This window comes from Meleagris gallopavo, chromosome 1 (assembly GCF_000146605.3).
Source record: "Meleagris gallopavo isolate NT-WF06-2002-E0010 breed Aviagen turkey brand Nicholas breeding stock chromosome 1, Turkey_5.1, whole genome shotgun sequence".
NCBI lineage: Eukaryota > Metazoa > Chordata > Aves > Galliformes > Phasianidae > Meleagris > Meleagris gallopavo.
Genome location: NC_015011.2, coordinates 10,787,563 through 10,804,201, shown reverse-complemented (window position 1 = coordinate 10,804,201; position 16,639 = coordinate 10,787,563). Strand labels below are relative to the sequence as shown.

Below are 16,639 nucleotides of genomic sequence, written 5' to 3'. Positions count from 1 at the left end.
GATTTTTAGGTGCACCTGCTTCTCTTCTTTGCCAGTGAAGGAGCCTAGATGATTGACACATGATACATGGTGGCCTTTGGGTGGCTGAAGTTAGCTAGCATCTGTTTTTCTCTTCAGTGTAGAAGAACAGGGAAGCAATGCTAGAATAGCAGAGTTGGGCACAGTGGGGGAACACTCCAACTTGTTCCAAGTAGAAAGCTTTAGTAGAAATCCATCAAGAAAAATAAACCCCATACATCAGAGTCCTGCCCAGCAAGGTAATATTGTCCCTTGGCAGATCCAGCCAACCGGGCTCAAAGAGCAGCAAAGAAAACCAGTTTCTGTTTATTGCGTTAAAATACATGATTGTGCCTTCTGTATGCCTTCCTCCTGCATAGAAAGAACAATTGCATATAATTTGCTGTCCCTTTCTTGCAGCATGCAACTGTAACCCAGAGGGAACCAGCTGGCCCCGGTGTGACAAAGCCACTGGTGTGTGTAACTGCCGTGCTGGTGTCACTGGGCGGTTCTGTGACCAGTGTGGCCGTGGCTTCGAGAAAGACTTTCCCTCTTGCCGTCACTGCCACCTTTGTTTTGATGAGTGGGACACTGAAATTACTGCCCTCGCCCAGACCGTTCAAGGGTTAATGAGGTTTGCTGCAAGCCTAGAAGATAAAGGAGGACGGATGCCCAGCTGTGACATGCGATTCAAAGCCTTTGAAGATGCCATTTCTGAAATTGAAAGAATTTTGAAACATCCTGTTTTTTCATGGGAGGCACTCTCGAGCACCAAGGATTTTCATGGCTATGTTCAGTAAGGGCTCTGCTGCCCCGCTATGACAAAGCAGCCTTCCCCCAGGCTTCACCAGCCATGCCCTACTCTTCAAATCCCTCTTCTAATCAGAAAAAGATGCTGGAGCGCTAATCTACTGCTTTCAGTAGATCCATGAACAAAATAACCTATATTAGATATACAGAGAGGTATATGTATGTGTCCCTGTTTATTGAAGGGAAATTGGACTAGGTGCCCTTTAAAGGCCCCTTCCGACTCTAAGGATTCTATGATTCTGTTCTCTGATTTTTTCAAACATGGCAATCCCCTAAAGCATATAAGTAAATGTTGGAATTTTCCTGTTCCTAATGGTTTCCTAAGTCGTTACAAGTAAATGTTTCTGCTCATTTAGAAATTTATCTCTTGTCCTCTAAAATAGTGTGTACCTCAATTGTTTAAGAGCAATTCAGTCTGACTTCTGCATAACTGTCACTTCTCTTGTAGACAACAAATTACACAAATGGGTCTGATTCGTAGTATGCCATATGAATTTCCTGACCTCACTGAGAACATTGAAGACATTGGTGAAGAAGCTGATCGTGTCTATGAACTTCTACAACAGAAATTAGATCTGCATCGCACTTTTCATTACTTGAGCCTCAAAGGTAAGGCAGCCAGTACTGAAATAGATGAAGATATGCCATGAAATTTCACAATGTTTTTCTCACTATTGAGCCATACAACATTTCAAAGATCCTTAGATTTTAGTTCCATATGGTACTACAAAAATCCAAATACTATAAACTTTATTATAGTAACTTCCCAAACTCCATTTTGTTTTAAAATGCTTTGATTTCTAGCATCCTACATTTCAGATGCAGGTATATGCATGATCATATCATATCAAAAATCTCATGAGCACTGATGTTTCCATCAGGATTTAAAGACCACCCGGTTTCGCTTTATAGACTCTCAGATCATACAGTAGAAGAGCAAAGGATATTTTCCCTGTTTCTGATTCCTATTGCTCTTAGCAATACTTTAAAAATGTTGTGCAGCAATGGTTTATTTAATTAAAGCAGAGAGTCATAGAACAACTTCTCAGTGTTCCCCTGGGAAAATACATGACTTTATGTGGTAAGGAACTGGCTCTCCATCATCACAAAATGTGAAAACAGAACTGAGTTCCTTGGCATTTTTAAAATAATTACACTGTCTGTGCTTGAGCTAAGTATAGTCTCCATCAGCTGCTAATGGCAATAATAACAATGTCACAATTCTGGAAAAAGACAGAAACGTATGATTCAGGGATCTTGATCAGATACTAACTAGATCCACAACAGCAGGAGACTGTCAGCAGTATACACTCCACCATCTGACAAGAGAGGTGGCAGCTAAGGTATGAACCCCCAGATGTCACAGTGAGCACAGAAAATAGAATTTAAAGGCAGTGCAAACCCGCTTCAAGATCTTTCATGTTTTGTACAAGCAAGAAGACTGGACTAAACAGGACTGAAAAAATGAAGGGAAGATCAATGGTATATAAAGCCAAGGGAAAGGAAAAGGGATAAGAGGGATTAATTAAGATTTAGGGCTTCTTTGCACTGTTATACTTGGCAGTGCCTGGGGGACCAGTCTTCTACTCAAGTCCCACGTATCCAGTCAGCAGAGCCATCACAGTCACCACGTCCTAATTCGACAGGGTCTTGTGCTGACTCTGAGAAGGCAGGAAGGCAAAGAAACAATAAATCCCAGTGAGGTCAGTGGATGCGCAGCTGAAGCATCTGCGGTGCTCTCTGGTCACATTCCAAGGCTTTTTCATCTTTTGGCCTCGGGGGGCAGATAAACAGCCCTATAAAAAGCACACGGGGGTGTGGGGAGGGGAAGATCTTGAATTTAAGCTGAAGTGTTGGTCAGGGCCACAAATATTCATTGGTGCTGCTAGCAAGCATCTAGCAGCACAGAAATAATATTTCCCTCAAGAAAGCCAGCTTTCCCAGTGCCTGGGAGAAAGCCTGGTTCCCTCATCCCTTCATCATTTCAGGACGATTCAGGCTACGGCCCTGTCTGCTTTTTTTCTCATGCTTTTTTGTTGGCCCAAGGAAGTGGGGCAGAGCAGGATGGAGGATATGCCTATCTGGGGGACATCTGACACCTCTGCACAAGACCTGTCCCCAGGCACACATGGGGAAATGGGCTCCTGCCTACCTCTCTTTATAGAGGTTCAAGTGAAATGAGAGTTCAGGACTTTTCTTGAACCGCCTCACGGGCATATACTCAGCTGCCTGAGTTGGAAATGTCAACAGTTAATAATGAATTGAACTCCCTGGAAAAAGAAAAAAAAGACACGAGTGTCCTTACAAGAATTCTTGCAGTTTATGAAATCTCATTAAATTACCTTTTTCCAGTCTTGTTCCCTGGCTTTGCAGCCACTGTGGCATTGTAATGTGATGAGCCCAGATTCCTGAGCTGTAAATCAAGTCTGTGCTAAGAAACTGTGTTTAACATAAAGGAACTTTGGAATCCCTACAGCTCCATCTCAAACCAAGCATGAAAAATGTGTTTGGGCCATTTAACGAAGAACTGAACCACTGTAAAATATTTCTGCAATGGAATTATTGCATAAAAAACAGCCTCTTGCTTAAAACAGCCTCTTGCCGGGTACTTTGTATTAGGATCTAGCTTTAAACTGTACATTGTTTCCAAAAGGTACAAAATAAAACAAATAGCCCTGGTTCCATACAACTAAGCATCATTCTGCTTCAGCCAAAGCAAGACCAAAAGCTCTAGGGCCTGGTAAAAAGCAGACAGGACTTGATGAGAGTGTTCTCATTGACTTCAACCGGTAACTGAGTTGTTACCAGCCCAGTGGGATGTTAATCAATGACCTCTAACAAAACATCAGTTCTGGATTGTTGCACATACTTCTGCATGACAATTTGGGGAAAACTTTGGGTTCCTTGGAGATCTGACAGCAGTAACTTTAAATTGCATGTTTTGCAAAAAGCCTGATTCGTTTCTTTAGGCTATTCAACTGGGGAAAAGAAAAAAGAAAAAAAAGTAATACTCTCCATGGTTTTGAGTCTCTACTTGAGGAAAAGCTTACATTAAGCAAACAAGAAAGCATTTGTTGCCTGCTCTAAAGGCTTATCATGGAAATGCTTTCTTTCTTTTCAGTACATCAACTCTGAAATTGTATTTCTCCAGAGCCAAAGAAAAGTAATACATTTGCATTTGTAATCTAAATTTTGGCCCAGAAGACTATAACTTTTGGGTACCATGCTGAAAATGGGGAGGACAAACGCTTCCTTGAGCCACAGTCACAGAGATGATCATTTCAATTTACAAGTGGTGTGAACACTGCCTAAACTTCAATTCTGAGGAATAACATAGGATCCACTGCATTTTCATCTATTTTAGCAAGTGTTATGTGTATCAATAACTATCCCTGTTTGGTATTTGAGTAAAGGATTAGAAAACTTGAATGAAGAAATGGCAGTTTCTGTCCATCCCTCCTGTCCAACTTCAACCACCACTAACAGACCTGTCACTCACCATTGCTCCAGCACTCAAGTAAATAGATGAATACAATCAAATGCAATCAGTTGGTACTCAACGCTATTTCTATTGCTACAGAGGCCATCAACGACATTAGGAAACACTCTGAAGTTTCATTCCTGGCAGAACAGAAAGCTCGTGGGATAGCCCCTATGGCAGGGCACTCAGAGCACACAAGGCAGAGCGTGCTCACTGTGATGCACAAGCTGGCCTGGGAAGGGAGCAGAGTGCTGGAGCAGCTCAAACTGATCAAAATCCCTGACATTCAACACTTGGCTGAAAAGGTAGGTGCTGGGGGTTTGTAATGGGAACTAAATAAAAACTTCCTTTTTATGCCACTAGTCTTTTTTATTTTAAAAGAATAATTACATGCATTTTAAATCTGGACAGGGGCACTTCTCTGGCACAGACCTGCCGTTATGTCAGGCACAGCTGTAATTCCCAGCTGTGGTCACTACCACCCTTCTGGCAGCCACTGTTCCCAGGGCAGGCACAGCACCAGGAAATGTTCAAGCATTTTCCAGTCTGAAGGGGTCTACAGTGTAAATTCAGAAAGATTAACCCCAACCTCCTCTATCAGTGGCTTAACCTACGCAAAGCAACCTGTGAGTGGATGAGAAGTGTTTGCATGTCCTTTGTAGCACCTGTGGAAAGAAAGGGACAAGAACTTTGTGCTGAACAGCAATGTGATAGCACTGCCAGTTCTAGAATAGAACATCCATCTCGGCCTTTAGTCTCAACATCTGTGTCAAAATGAGTAGAGTCTTAGGCATGCTACTGTGTTTTGGAGAAATTATCTGAGCCCTTCAGAACCAACTGGATAGACTTGGATGCTCCTTGGGCTGGATATGGCATGAGAACAGTTTCAACCTTTTGCCACAGAGTAAAACAAAGGTCTCTGTGTAACACATAGAGCTCAACAGATGGCTGCTGGAAGGGAGAGGTTTAGAGCCATGAGCTGCCATTGCATTCCTTCAAGGGAAAGGGATCCCTTAAATGGCAGTGACCTTATCTTTGGAGATACCAGAGTAGGTCTCTTTGGGAAAATCCCATGCATTATCCAACATTCTTCCACCAGAAGTGTATCTCAGATACCCAGAGAAGTCCTGACAAAATGTTTTCCTTATTGCAGATCTGCGGGGTGCCAAGAAACCTTTCCTGTGCTGCAGCAGCCTGTGGGGGAGGCCCAAACTGCAGCGGAGCTCTTCCTCTCTCCTCCAGTGCATTCAGGAAAGCTGAGGAGACTGCTGTCCTGCTAACTAACTTGACTACTCAGCTACAGGACCCTGAGAATCAAGTATGTGTATCAAAATTACATTTGTTCAGTGCAATGCATGGATGATGGGAAGCTGGGCAATTTATTCCTGGGAAACGCCATTCATGAGAAGTGTCTCAGCTGCAAGTCAACAGTTATGCTAAAACCCTCAGTACCAGGGAGTTGGTGCTTCCCATGGCACTACTGCCTTTGTGAAGCAGGCTCTTCCTCTACTCTCCCTGGATGCTGTTTTATATTAGGGAGAAAAAGCTGTTATAAGCTGACTTGCGAATTAGAGAAGCTTGCTTCCCAAAGTCAGAGGGAAAGATAAGGGTGGGGGTCCTGCTACCACCTTCATAGGGATTATGTTGGCTACATCACAGCTAGTCATCTGCTCTCTTTATGCAGTAAGTGGAAAGAGTCAGGCAGCTCCAGCTTCATTTTATCCAGCCTAGCTATTTGTCTCAGGAAGCCATATTAATTACTTGAAGGTGCTTTTTTCTTTTCTTCTTTTTTCTTTTTTTTTCCCCCCACATTGGATGAACAGCTGGCTTAGATTTGGATAGCTGGCTTGTAGATAGCTAAAATGAACAAAGATGAACTAGCAAGCCCCAAATCTACAAAACTCATTTGCTCCTTGGGCAAAGAACAGTGAGTGTGACCTGGTGATGGACTCCATCCCTATGCCACAGACATATGATTCAGTGCCAGCAGTATTACAGTCCACTCCCACCAAGGGACAGTGTCTCTAACCATGCCTTCCTCAGAGCTGCCAAGGTCTCACGGGTCATGGTGTCCTGTGCCAATGGAGATGGTGACATTAGGTTAATACTGTCTATATTTTCACTGAGAAAGGTTCAAATGGGAGCATTTGCCAGCAGCCCAAGAATGGACCACACTTATCCCATTAAGATTGCTGTGCATACCATTAAGCTCAATGTATACAATTTTAAGTTACTTTTATATTTACCATTAAGGAATTTTTGCAGATAACTTCAAGCCAAATATTTTCTACCCCCTATAATGTTTATATGGATATCAAGTATTCAGCTGCTCCAATTTACAGCAGAGGAGCAGTGTTGTGTGGCCAACACAACATGTGCAAAGGAAGCAAAACAGACAAATCCCGAAACCACAGTTTGTTCTCATTAACAGTCAGAGAAAATGCCTGTTACACTGATAGGCAAAAGTCATTTTCCAATAGAAACATCATTCTGCAGTGGCTTTGTCCCCTCCCTGCATGGTGCCTGGGCATCCATTTCCTCCTTTTAGAATCCACACCACACTACTGCACAGTTAGCGGGTGTAGAAATGAGCAGTCAGGAGACTCTGAGGCCCCCAACATGCAGGGACAACAGGAATGGCCCTCCTGCAGATGTTGCCAAAGTAGAAACACCATTGTTTTTCTTGCTGCCTGGGGAAACAGGGAATTTCTTCCATCTGTACCTGAGCATTTCCTTAGAGCAAAGCACAGCCCCCAGAAGAGCAAAATTCTATTGGAGTTTGATACTTAAATTAAAGCACTAAGTTAAATAATCACAGATATTAATTTAATTGCAAAATTTAACTTTTAAAGACAAGTATTAATTTCTGGCTTTCTTGTATTTTTAAAAAGTGTATTTTAATTCCAGCATAGAAAGGCAAATTAAATTATATGCCTTTTCTGTAATGAACCTGATCAATGACATATCACAATACTGCATCAGAAAACAAGTCAGTGCTTTTCCTTTATAAACGGTTTGGTGATGGTTGCACAAAGGAAAAAAATACTTGATTTAGGCTTCTTCTTCGGCTAGACAAAGGCCATTCTGTAACAACTTCAGGAGCTCCCCAAAGCAGTCTCCTACTACAGGTGTTCCAAAGCCATGCCAATAGGGGCTCATAGTGTGAGAGCTCACCTTGCCAAGCAAATGAATACAGAAAACACCACTGCTGTTTCTCATAGTATTTCCAGGTTGAAAGCATCAGAAAAATGGCAGAAGACACCAAGCTGAAAGGCTCACACTTCAATGGGGAACTGGAGAAAGCTAAGAACCAGATTAAAATTGACCGAGAAGTCACAAAGGAATTTATCAGAAAAGTGAAAAATTTCTTGTCAGGTAAATATGCAAGGAAAGTTCTTTCTGACTCATTTTTCTTTAGTATGTATTCAAATGTACTATAACAATAGATGGCTAGAAAGTGATTGAGCTGCATACATATCAGATTTCTTGTCCCCTCGAGATCTGTGCATCTTTTTTCAATTTCTTTCTCTCTAGTGTTTCTTTCTCCTAGAGGACAGCATTTTCTATTATTTTTCCCATAGATTTGCCACATTCTAATTGTCATCTTTTCTTAATTTGCTTAAATTGAAGTAGGCAAGTAATTCCCTCAGTTCCTGGGTTAGTTGGGTAAAGGGCTACTAATATAATTTCATACAGTGTATGACATGCAGGCATATTCAGTGCATCCTCAAATTGTTATTCCGCCCCCTTCTTCCCGGCCCATAGGGGCTCTCTGTAGGGAGCGTGGGAATTAGGACACAAAGTGACAAACTGCTCCATCCTCTCCATAAAGCAGTAACTCGAGGAATCAAAGGATCCTGGTAGAACTTCAGCCCTCATAAAAAATAACAAAACAATATATGCCCTAAAACCTTTTCCACCCTCACAATTGCAAAGATGTTTTGTTGCCTGTTAGTTTTTGTTTTTTAATCGGATACACATAAAAGGACTTGAAATACATTCCTATTTTCTGTAATCTCTTGCATGTAGCTGATGTCCTCATTCCCTAAGGACTGCATGCTGGCAATCCTTTGGCATTCACGCCTCTACATCCAGACAGCAGTGAGTGCTGAGGACAGAGGGCTTTCTTTGTTAAGGAATATTTAAGGTATTTTACAGAATTTGAAGGAAAAACTCCATTTAGGTTCTCAGCGTTCTCATATTTTTGTTTGGTAGCAATTGACAACATCATCCTTGGCCTTCTTTTATGTGTTCTTAGAAGACATATGGCATTTACTAATAATTGCAAATGCGTTTCTTCATGAATTTTTTGTTAGTAAATTGAAGTTTATGCACTGTGGCGGATGAAATGGATACAGTTACATCAAATCTACTGTACCGTACAGTGACTCGCATGGTAGTTTTAGATGAATGCACTTTGACAGAAAACAGCTCTCTGAAATGCACAGCTGTTTGCACTTTTATTTAATTCTCCATCAGTTACTTTGGAGCATTAGCACAAACACATAATATGTTTCAACTGCATTATCACCCAAGGTCTTGTCCACAAAGGGAAGTGAGTAGAAAAAAGATGTGACGATGAGACGTGGCAAGGCATTAGCTCCTCTGACCCAGTGTACCTGCCCCTTTTAGCACTGCTAGTACTGCAATGGGAGTATTTGGAAGAGGAGTTGCTAAAATATGTTTTTCTCACTCTGAATTCCCACCCTATCTCAGCCTGGCCCAAATCCCTCTCTGCAGCTTAGCCTTCCTCATTAACCTGTGAAGGAACCTCTTTCTGAGCACTGCGGCAACTCCAGGGAATGGATTACCCCCACCAGCTAGTTTGGAAAGCCTCACTCACAGCCTGGTCTCCCTAGTGCCTCTTTGATCTGGGGACCAAGGGAGAAATGGGCTCTGACACATCTGGCTGCGTGGTGCACCGACTTAAAGCCCTCTGTGCGTTCAGTTCTGCATTAGAATTTTAATAACCCAGTTCAAAGTGGGTTCAAATCCTCAGTTCAGCCAGCTCTGACAACACTAACAGCACTACCTGGAAGCATAATATGGAATCACAAAATGTTGGAGGTAATTCTCTTACCCCCTTGCTGTGCTTGTCAGCTTTATTCTGCCACACAGCTCGATGTCTAGGCAACCATAACGATCCTTTGCATTTTCTGGGAGAAAGCACGTACTTCAGAATGTCTCAAGCTCAATTTCTGTTGCAGATGAGAGCGTGCCTCCAGAAGACATCGAGCAGGTGGCAAGTTATGTCCTGCAGATAAACCTTCCCCTGACTCCAAGAAAGCTAGCAAGCATGCTTGGCAAAATCAGAAGCATTATGGCCCACTGTGAGAGCTACAAACTGAATGCAAATAAGAGAAACAGGAAAATGGAAATGGCTCAGACACTGCTGGTGGAGGCATGGACTGCTGAGTGAGTAAGCTGTTCTCTTAACAACGTGTAAACTCCAGCTGAGATGGCACTATGGGCAGTAGGGCAGTCCCTACCCCAGACACTGAGTGTCTAGGAACTCTGAAGGGAAAGCTCGGATTTCAGACTGCTGTTTTCCAGCAGTGAGCAGCCACAGTGGCCTAGGCTGCAGGATCTGATGTACTGCAAGAGGTGGTAGCTCCCACCAGCTCCTGGTCTTGCTGGCTGATCACAAAAGATCAAGGCAGCTAGCTGCTTCCATGTGGGACCTGGGGCATCATCGTATCTGGTTCCATGAGAGATTTAAACATGGGTGAGCAAGAACCAGCCAAAACTGAGGAGAAAGAAAGTATGTTCACCTCATAAATGAGCATTCCTTGCCAGCACTGCTCTGCCAGGCAGCTCGCAGCATCCATCCTCTCCTTCAGCACAGCAGTTGGTGCTCTCCCACACACAAGGCCCCTACGAGTGTTTTACTTTTATGAACCACACTTTAAGGTGTTGTCGACTTGAGGGAACATTTCTGCATGTGAGCACGGGTGCATTTGAAATGTGTTTGCTCTGCTCTCAACAACACAATACTACATGCGCTTTCTATTTTTCCATTTAGCAAAGCAGCTAAAGCTCTTCCCCCTGTGGACAAAATTAATGATGAACTAAAAAATGTTGTGAGCTCCCAAGGACGCTGCAAAAATACCCTCATGAAGTTAAATGAAGACATACAAGGAATCAAAGTACAAATCTCACAGGTATCTTGCTGTAAAGCTTTTAATGTATGATTGAGTTTATCCCAGTTTTTCCTTAATGTAGCTGTAAAATAAAATCAAAATATGTCTCAGATACAATATCAATTCCATAACATGTAAGGGGCTCCTCTTGTATGTCAGTTGCCATTCATCTCCTTCATTACCAAGCTCTGCAGGTGGGATGGACAAGGCACGAGAAACCACAGCCTCCAACTGTTCTTTTCCAGGCTGGGAACCAAATGAACAGGACAAGTGATGAACTCAATGACTTTTCAGCAAAACAGTCCTATTTGGAAGACAAAATTACCACACTGCAGATGAAAATGCTGATGAACAGGAATCAAGCTACAAGTGTGAGAGCGAGGGCAGAAGCAACATACAAGCGAGCTCAGAAAATTGATAATGTAAGCCTTTCTGTCTTACATTAAAGGAAAAAAGATTCCTTATATGTTTGATAGTATTATTGATTCAGAAGTGTCATTGTGTGTTAGCCCGTTTTCCTCAAAACTCTTTTAAGTTTTCCTTATGCCACGCCATGTACAATTCCCTAGGTTATGTATCATTTCTTTTTTATTTTAAGGCTTCTAGCAGCCAGCACTTCAGTTTGCTTGAGTGAAAGAAAACATACACATTTCACTGGCTACTCCATGACATTTTTCCTTGCACTGTGTTTAAGACTCAAAGTCACCATGGGCACCAGCAAACACAACAGAGCAAATCACGAAACCAGATTTTAAAATATGTGAGCGATGGAAGCACTCTGTCCATTCGTCTCATGCTGTTCACTATCAGAGAAAAACCTGGTGGGAGTTATGCGGAGGCTGGGGTTGGCTGGGTGCTTTTCAATAGTTCCAGTTTCTTGAGAATGCACTGAGGCAGCTGGAAATTGCTAAAATGCTGTGTGAAGAGAACCAGACACCCACGGCTCCAAAGGCAGAGCATGACTGAGCATCCAGGTTGTAAGAAACCGATGTAGAAATCTAAATTGCAGCCTCCTGAGCACCCTAAATCAGCGCAAAATGGAATAGCCAGTAAATATTCCTGTGAAAAAATGTTTTTAAAAAATGATATTCTAGGTAATGCATTACATATGAATCAAGCCTCGTGGCAAAAATGAAATATATAGAAAAGCCCTATCAAAGGAAATAAAAACAGTGTAAGTAAGTTTTAAAAATCTTTAACTGTTTTTTTCTTTATATCTTCATCCTCACTGTCACTCTAGATTCCTCCATGGGCAGTTTGTTTCATCAATTTATACCTGGCTTTGCAAAGCACTCTTCAATGTGCACTTACGATGGATTTTTTTAAGGTTTAAAAGATTGAAAGATTTTAAGTTTGGTTCAAACAGATGGCTTTTCTACACTTTTTTTTTTTAATACCCTTTGGTATGCCAGTTTAATTATGAGATGCTCCTAAACCAAGTAATGGGGTTTTGTTACAGGAATTCACTGACATTAAAAGGAAGTACACCATTCTTCAAGACAAGCTGAAAACAAAAGGATCTCCAAAAGTAACTCTAGAGAAAGTGAAGCAGCTGAAGGAAGAAGCAGAAAAACTGGCTGAAGAGACTGAAAAAAAAATTAGAAGAATAACAGGTGATGATCTCCTTTCTATAGCAAGCAGAAGAAATTGTGGAAATTAAACTGGAAGCCTTTCCCACTGATATTAGCAGGCCAGGTTCACCTGAAATTGGGTTTAAAATAGTTTAACTAGTGAAAATCACTGCTTGAACCTTCACTAACAGTTTTCCAGTAGTTGAATTGGTTTGAGTAGTGTTTTTTTTTGTTTTGTTTTGTGTTGTTTTTTGACATATGTTGGTTGCAATAAGCAGAGGTCAAGAAGTGTCCATAGTGAGACTTGCAATGATTTGATTCAGGCAGAGTAAAAGCAGGACATGTGCAAAATCTGTGCAGCCTGTTTTAGGTTCTCAGGGATGGGCTTTAAAAACGTAGCTGCAGATGTAGCCAGGAGCTTTGGTTTGGGTATTTGGACTTTTCATCTTTCCTCTGCACTCTGCCTTTTCTTACACTACCTGGATGAGAACTTATATTACCAAGAGATGCAGGTAGGTGCTTTTCCATCAAAAGGGAACGTGCACATCCACATGCAGGGAGGCTGCAGGGCAAACTTCCAGTACAGCTCTCACATAATTGCACACAGAGGAGCTAATTCTGCTTGTAGTGAAGGTCTGGGCACCCCCACTGGGAATCCTTGGGCATAGGATGCTGTTGAACATCCAAAACTGCCTGTAATGTCAGCAGAACTGAAGCAGAAATTGCATCCCAGGAGCAAATCTTTCAAGACAGGAGCCAAATAAATATTTTGAGCAGGTATTTTGAAAAGAAGTATTGAGAGAATTTCAGTCTTTCCAAACGCCCATTCTTTGGGAACAGGCAGCAAATAGGGTGCCATTATTTTCTCACTGGTTTATCTTCGCAGGTACTAGGAAAATACTTCTGTAAATGAAGAAGACCTAAGCCCATTACATTCAAATTTTCTAGGCTTTACACACATTAGCAGAGCTGCAGTGCCCCTCTGAATGTTTTCAATTAAACCAGCTGCTTTAAGAGCTCTACGTCCTGCTCCATCATAGCTGACAGACAAAAGCAAATGCTGAGAAATGAACTGTTTTAAAGCTGTCATGTTTTTCTCACTGTCTAGAAGCCAGGCTTTTCCCTCCAGTTGCATATATAACATTCTCCATTTGAAATGGGCTTATTGCCTCCAAAACTGCTGGAAAAAGGAACACTGTTAATCCCTGGATTTTGCTTACACAACAAATAAATGCATTGCTGCATGTGACTTTACTCTTGCAGATTTGGAGAAGAAGCTTCAGGACCTGAATCAAACCAAGCAAGACAAGGCAGAGCAACTCAGACAACTAGAGGAACAAGTGATAGCCATTAAAAATGAAATCACAGAGCAGGAAAGCAAGTACTCAACATGCAAAAGCTAAGGGCTGGGCAGGTAAAGTGCAACAGAGGCCTCCGTGTTTACCACCTCATGAGTACAGAGTGGCTGTCCTCTTTATGTAAGTCTGAAGGTGTGTACAAAATTTTGGTGTGGGGAATAATGTAACTTTCTCTTGGTTTTTAGTCTGTCTGAGTTTATATGGAATATAAACAACTTTTAATAAACTTTTAATAGAACACCCAACTAAGTAATCAGGATACAGTCCCGAGGGGAACTCAGAAAGACACAGCTGTCCACAGCCTGTGACTTCTCATTGCAAGGGCTGGAAATCATGGAATCATTAAGATTGGAAAAGACCACTAAGATCATCCAGTCTAGCCATTGACCCATTCCCAGTGTGCCCACTAACCCATGTCCCACAGTGCCGTATCTCCATGATTCTTGAGTGTCTCCAGGGACAGTGACTCCACCACTTCCTTGGGCAGCCTGTACCGATGTATTACCAGGGAAGAGGTGGAGCCGCTTTCCCTGGAGGCATCCAAAAACATTTAGATGTTGTATGAAGGGACGATTTAGTAGGGAAACATTGGTGGTAGGTGGACGATTGGACTGGATGGAAGTCTTTTCCAACCCTGGTGATTGTATGATGTTAAGATGCGTGGACTCAGAAGGTTGAAAAAGGAGGATTTGTAAGAGATCACCAGACAGCTGCCTCAGAGATTGCTCCCAGCACCCTCAGTTATGTTGCTGAACCCTCCAAGTGCCTGAGGCTGCCTGCAGACCAGGGCAGGGCCTTGCTGAGACAGAGCAGGAGGACACCTGACCCTCGGGGGAATCCAAAACCACACTGGCCCACCAGGAGAGGTGGGTAACAGGCAGCAAAGCCCCCAGTGCCCGCTGGATGGCAGTGCACAGATACTTAACGCCTAAATCGACTCTGAAATCACAGCAGTACCTTTTTTGTGTGTGTTCCTGAGGGGCGGCTCACGTTTTTCATAAACACACTCTCCAGCTTGAGAATGGCCGCAGCATTTCAGCCTAAGCCATGGAGCTGAAGGCTGCACACTCTGAAGAAGTTTCTCAGCAATTCCCCTACGCGTGGTGCTTTACAGCAGTCAGGTTTTGCACAGCAGTTCCTTGTAGCCATACAAAACACAGGATTCATCCTAAATTTTAGTTTAGAATTTATTTCTAATATTAGACGGGAGTTAGATAAAGGCTACAGGAAAGGTATAGTGCTGAAAAGGCCAAAGAGAGCAAAGTCTCTGCTTCAGAATCTCACCCTTGGTACTCCTGGAGCTGAGCAGAGCATCTCCAGCTTCCCCTCAATAAAAATGGCATGCCCACCTGCACTGCCCCACAGGGAGCATGCACTTATTGTGGGCTGTGTGTGGGGTTGGAGGAGCCAGGCGCTGCCTCCATCAGTCCTGATGCAGCCCGGTGCCAGCAGCACACGTGCATCAGGCCTCACGTGAGAGCCTGCCTTGCATCAGGAGATGTAACTTCTGCAGTCATTAGAGTTAAAAGCATCTGTACCTGGTGGGGGGGCTTGGATAGGAACAGCTGGCACAGAGATCTCAGTGTTGTTCCTGTGACTCTGACCAGCTGCACAGCAGGCAGAGTGCCACATGCATCGCAGCTCCTGCTGTGACAACAATGGCACCAAACTGTAACCTTGATGTGACCCGGCAAAGGCACGTGCAGGCTGGGGTGCACAGAATTTGCGTTTTACCTTTTCCTGAATTTTAGCACTTCAAAAAATCACCTGTGAGAGGCAATAAAGCGGGCCTGGAGATGAGGTGGGAGGAAACTTTAAAGTGTTTTTGTAAAGTCAGTCTGCATGCACATGCTTGATCTGGATCAAACGCACTTGTTACAGTCCTCCCAACCCCAGTTCTCTTTCTTGTGGAAACAAACAACATTTAATCAAAACCATGTGAAATCAAACAGATATTCAATCAAACAGGATCTTGTCAGATGTTTCTGGGCATTCAACCACAGCCATGCTACAATAGGTGGTAAATTGGGCTTCCTTGAGGTCAGAGACATCCCTGAGCCAGGCACACAAGCAGCTCCGTGGGCACACTCAGCCTGTGTTAGATCCAGAGAGGATAACAGTTCAGCAAGACCATGAAAGAGAGAAAAAAAGGAGGAGAAAAACTCAATAAAAATTAGAAAAATATGCAACAGAAAAGAATCCAGTGGAAATGAAACACCACACCGACAGGAGGGACGCTGCAGAGCACCTTCTGCCCCTTACTGCTGGAGCTCACCGACCACAACAGAGTAAAGCATTTTCTAAGTAGGACAAATGCAGTTGTTGTATTGAAACTAACACAAAGCCAAGCTGTGATTTGCATGACAGGACTGTGAAATTCTATGAGTTCCGTGAATTCAAAGACCACATTGCAAAAGAGGTTTAGAATAACAATACCTCAGTACCTGCCCTGCCAGCTAAGAACGGTTTAATTTCCTGGGCATCTTTAATGAAACACAGCCACGAGCCCTTCGGTGGCGAGCCCTGGGTTATGTTCCAGACCTGGTGTTTAACCTTTAGGGCAGGCCACTTGGTATCTCTCTGTTTCTGCTTATCCATCTGTAAAACGAGAGCGAGCATATTTACCTACCCGGCAGGGTTTTGTGGGACGCAGCCCGCCGCACGTTTCCATTCAGTGACTGCAAACAGTGAGGGCAAAGTGTTCTTGAGGGACACCGGTACCTGGCAAAGATTTACGCACCGCCTGTGCGTGCACAGCACACCTCGCGTGCAGAACTCAGCACCCGTCTCAGCACACCGAGCCCCCAAGATTCTCCATTTCCAGCCTCACTCGCAGCAGGAGGACAAACGCTGCAGCTTCGGCCTGCCAGCAGAGCTCCAGCTGCACTAACAAATTGGTCTGCTCTCCTCAAACCGTCCCTCCACCATCTCGGTGCTGTGTGTCTGGAGCTAGGGAGAGGCAGCCGGCGGCCTCTCCTCGTGCTTCGTGGCCGCCGAGCACTGCCCAATATAGCTGTCCCATGGGCGGCCGGCACCCATGCCCGGCCTCGGACGGGAGGCAGCGCGCAGGGCGGTCTCCAAGCCCATTCCCACACAGTTTCTCCGCCGATAACATCTCTGGGGGGCGTCGCCCCGTCGGGTACGTCATCCCCACACCGGAGCACGCACCCAGCACGGGCTCCCCTCCACTCCCACTCGGGTGTCAGCTCGCGAGCCCGGGTTGCAGACGGTTTTCTGCCGCCCTCCGCCCCGCAACCCGGGGCCGCTCTCCCCCGGCCGCAC

The 16,639-nt window shown here is 43.8% G+C and overlaps 1 protein-coding gene across 1 annotated transcript; it reads left to right on the top strand.

Annotated features, from left to right (window-relative positions):
• The first annotated feature begins 238 nt into the window (after positions 1-238).
• Positions 239-13,402, top strand: LOC104917450 (laminin subunit beta-4-like). The gene is made up of 9 exons (XM_031552116.1): positions 239-1,416; positions 4,388-4,593; positions 5,442-5,606; positions 7,510-7,663; positions 9,496-9,703; positions 10,311-10,449; positions 10,674-10,850; positions 11,888-12,041; positions 13,263-13,402. The coding sequence occupies exons 1-9, from the start codon at positions 1,272-1,274 to the stop codon at positions 13,400-13,402; spliced, it is 1,488 nt and encodes a 495-aa protein (XP_031407976.1). The 5' UTR covers positions 239-1,271.
• The last annotated feature ends 3,237 nt before the right edge of the window (positions 13,403-16,639 follow it).

Coding starts and splice junctions, on each gene's coding strand:
- LOC104917450 (XM_031552116.1), top strand. CDS start 1,272: ATGGGTCTGATTCGTAGTATGCCATATGAATTTCCTGACCTCACTGAG. Junction 10,450..10,673: donor TCAAAGTACAAATCTCACAG/GTATCTTGCTGT, acceptor GTTCTTTTCCAG/GCTGGGAACCAAATGAACAG. Junction 10,851..11,887: donor GAGCTCAGAAAATTGATAAT/GTAAGCCTTTCT, acceptor GTTTTGTTACAG/GAATTCACTGACATTAAAAG.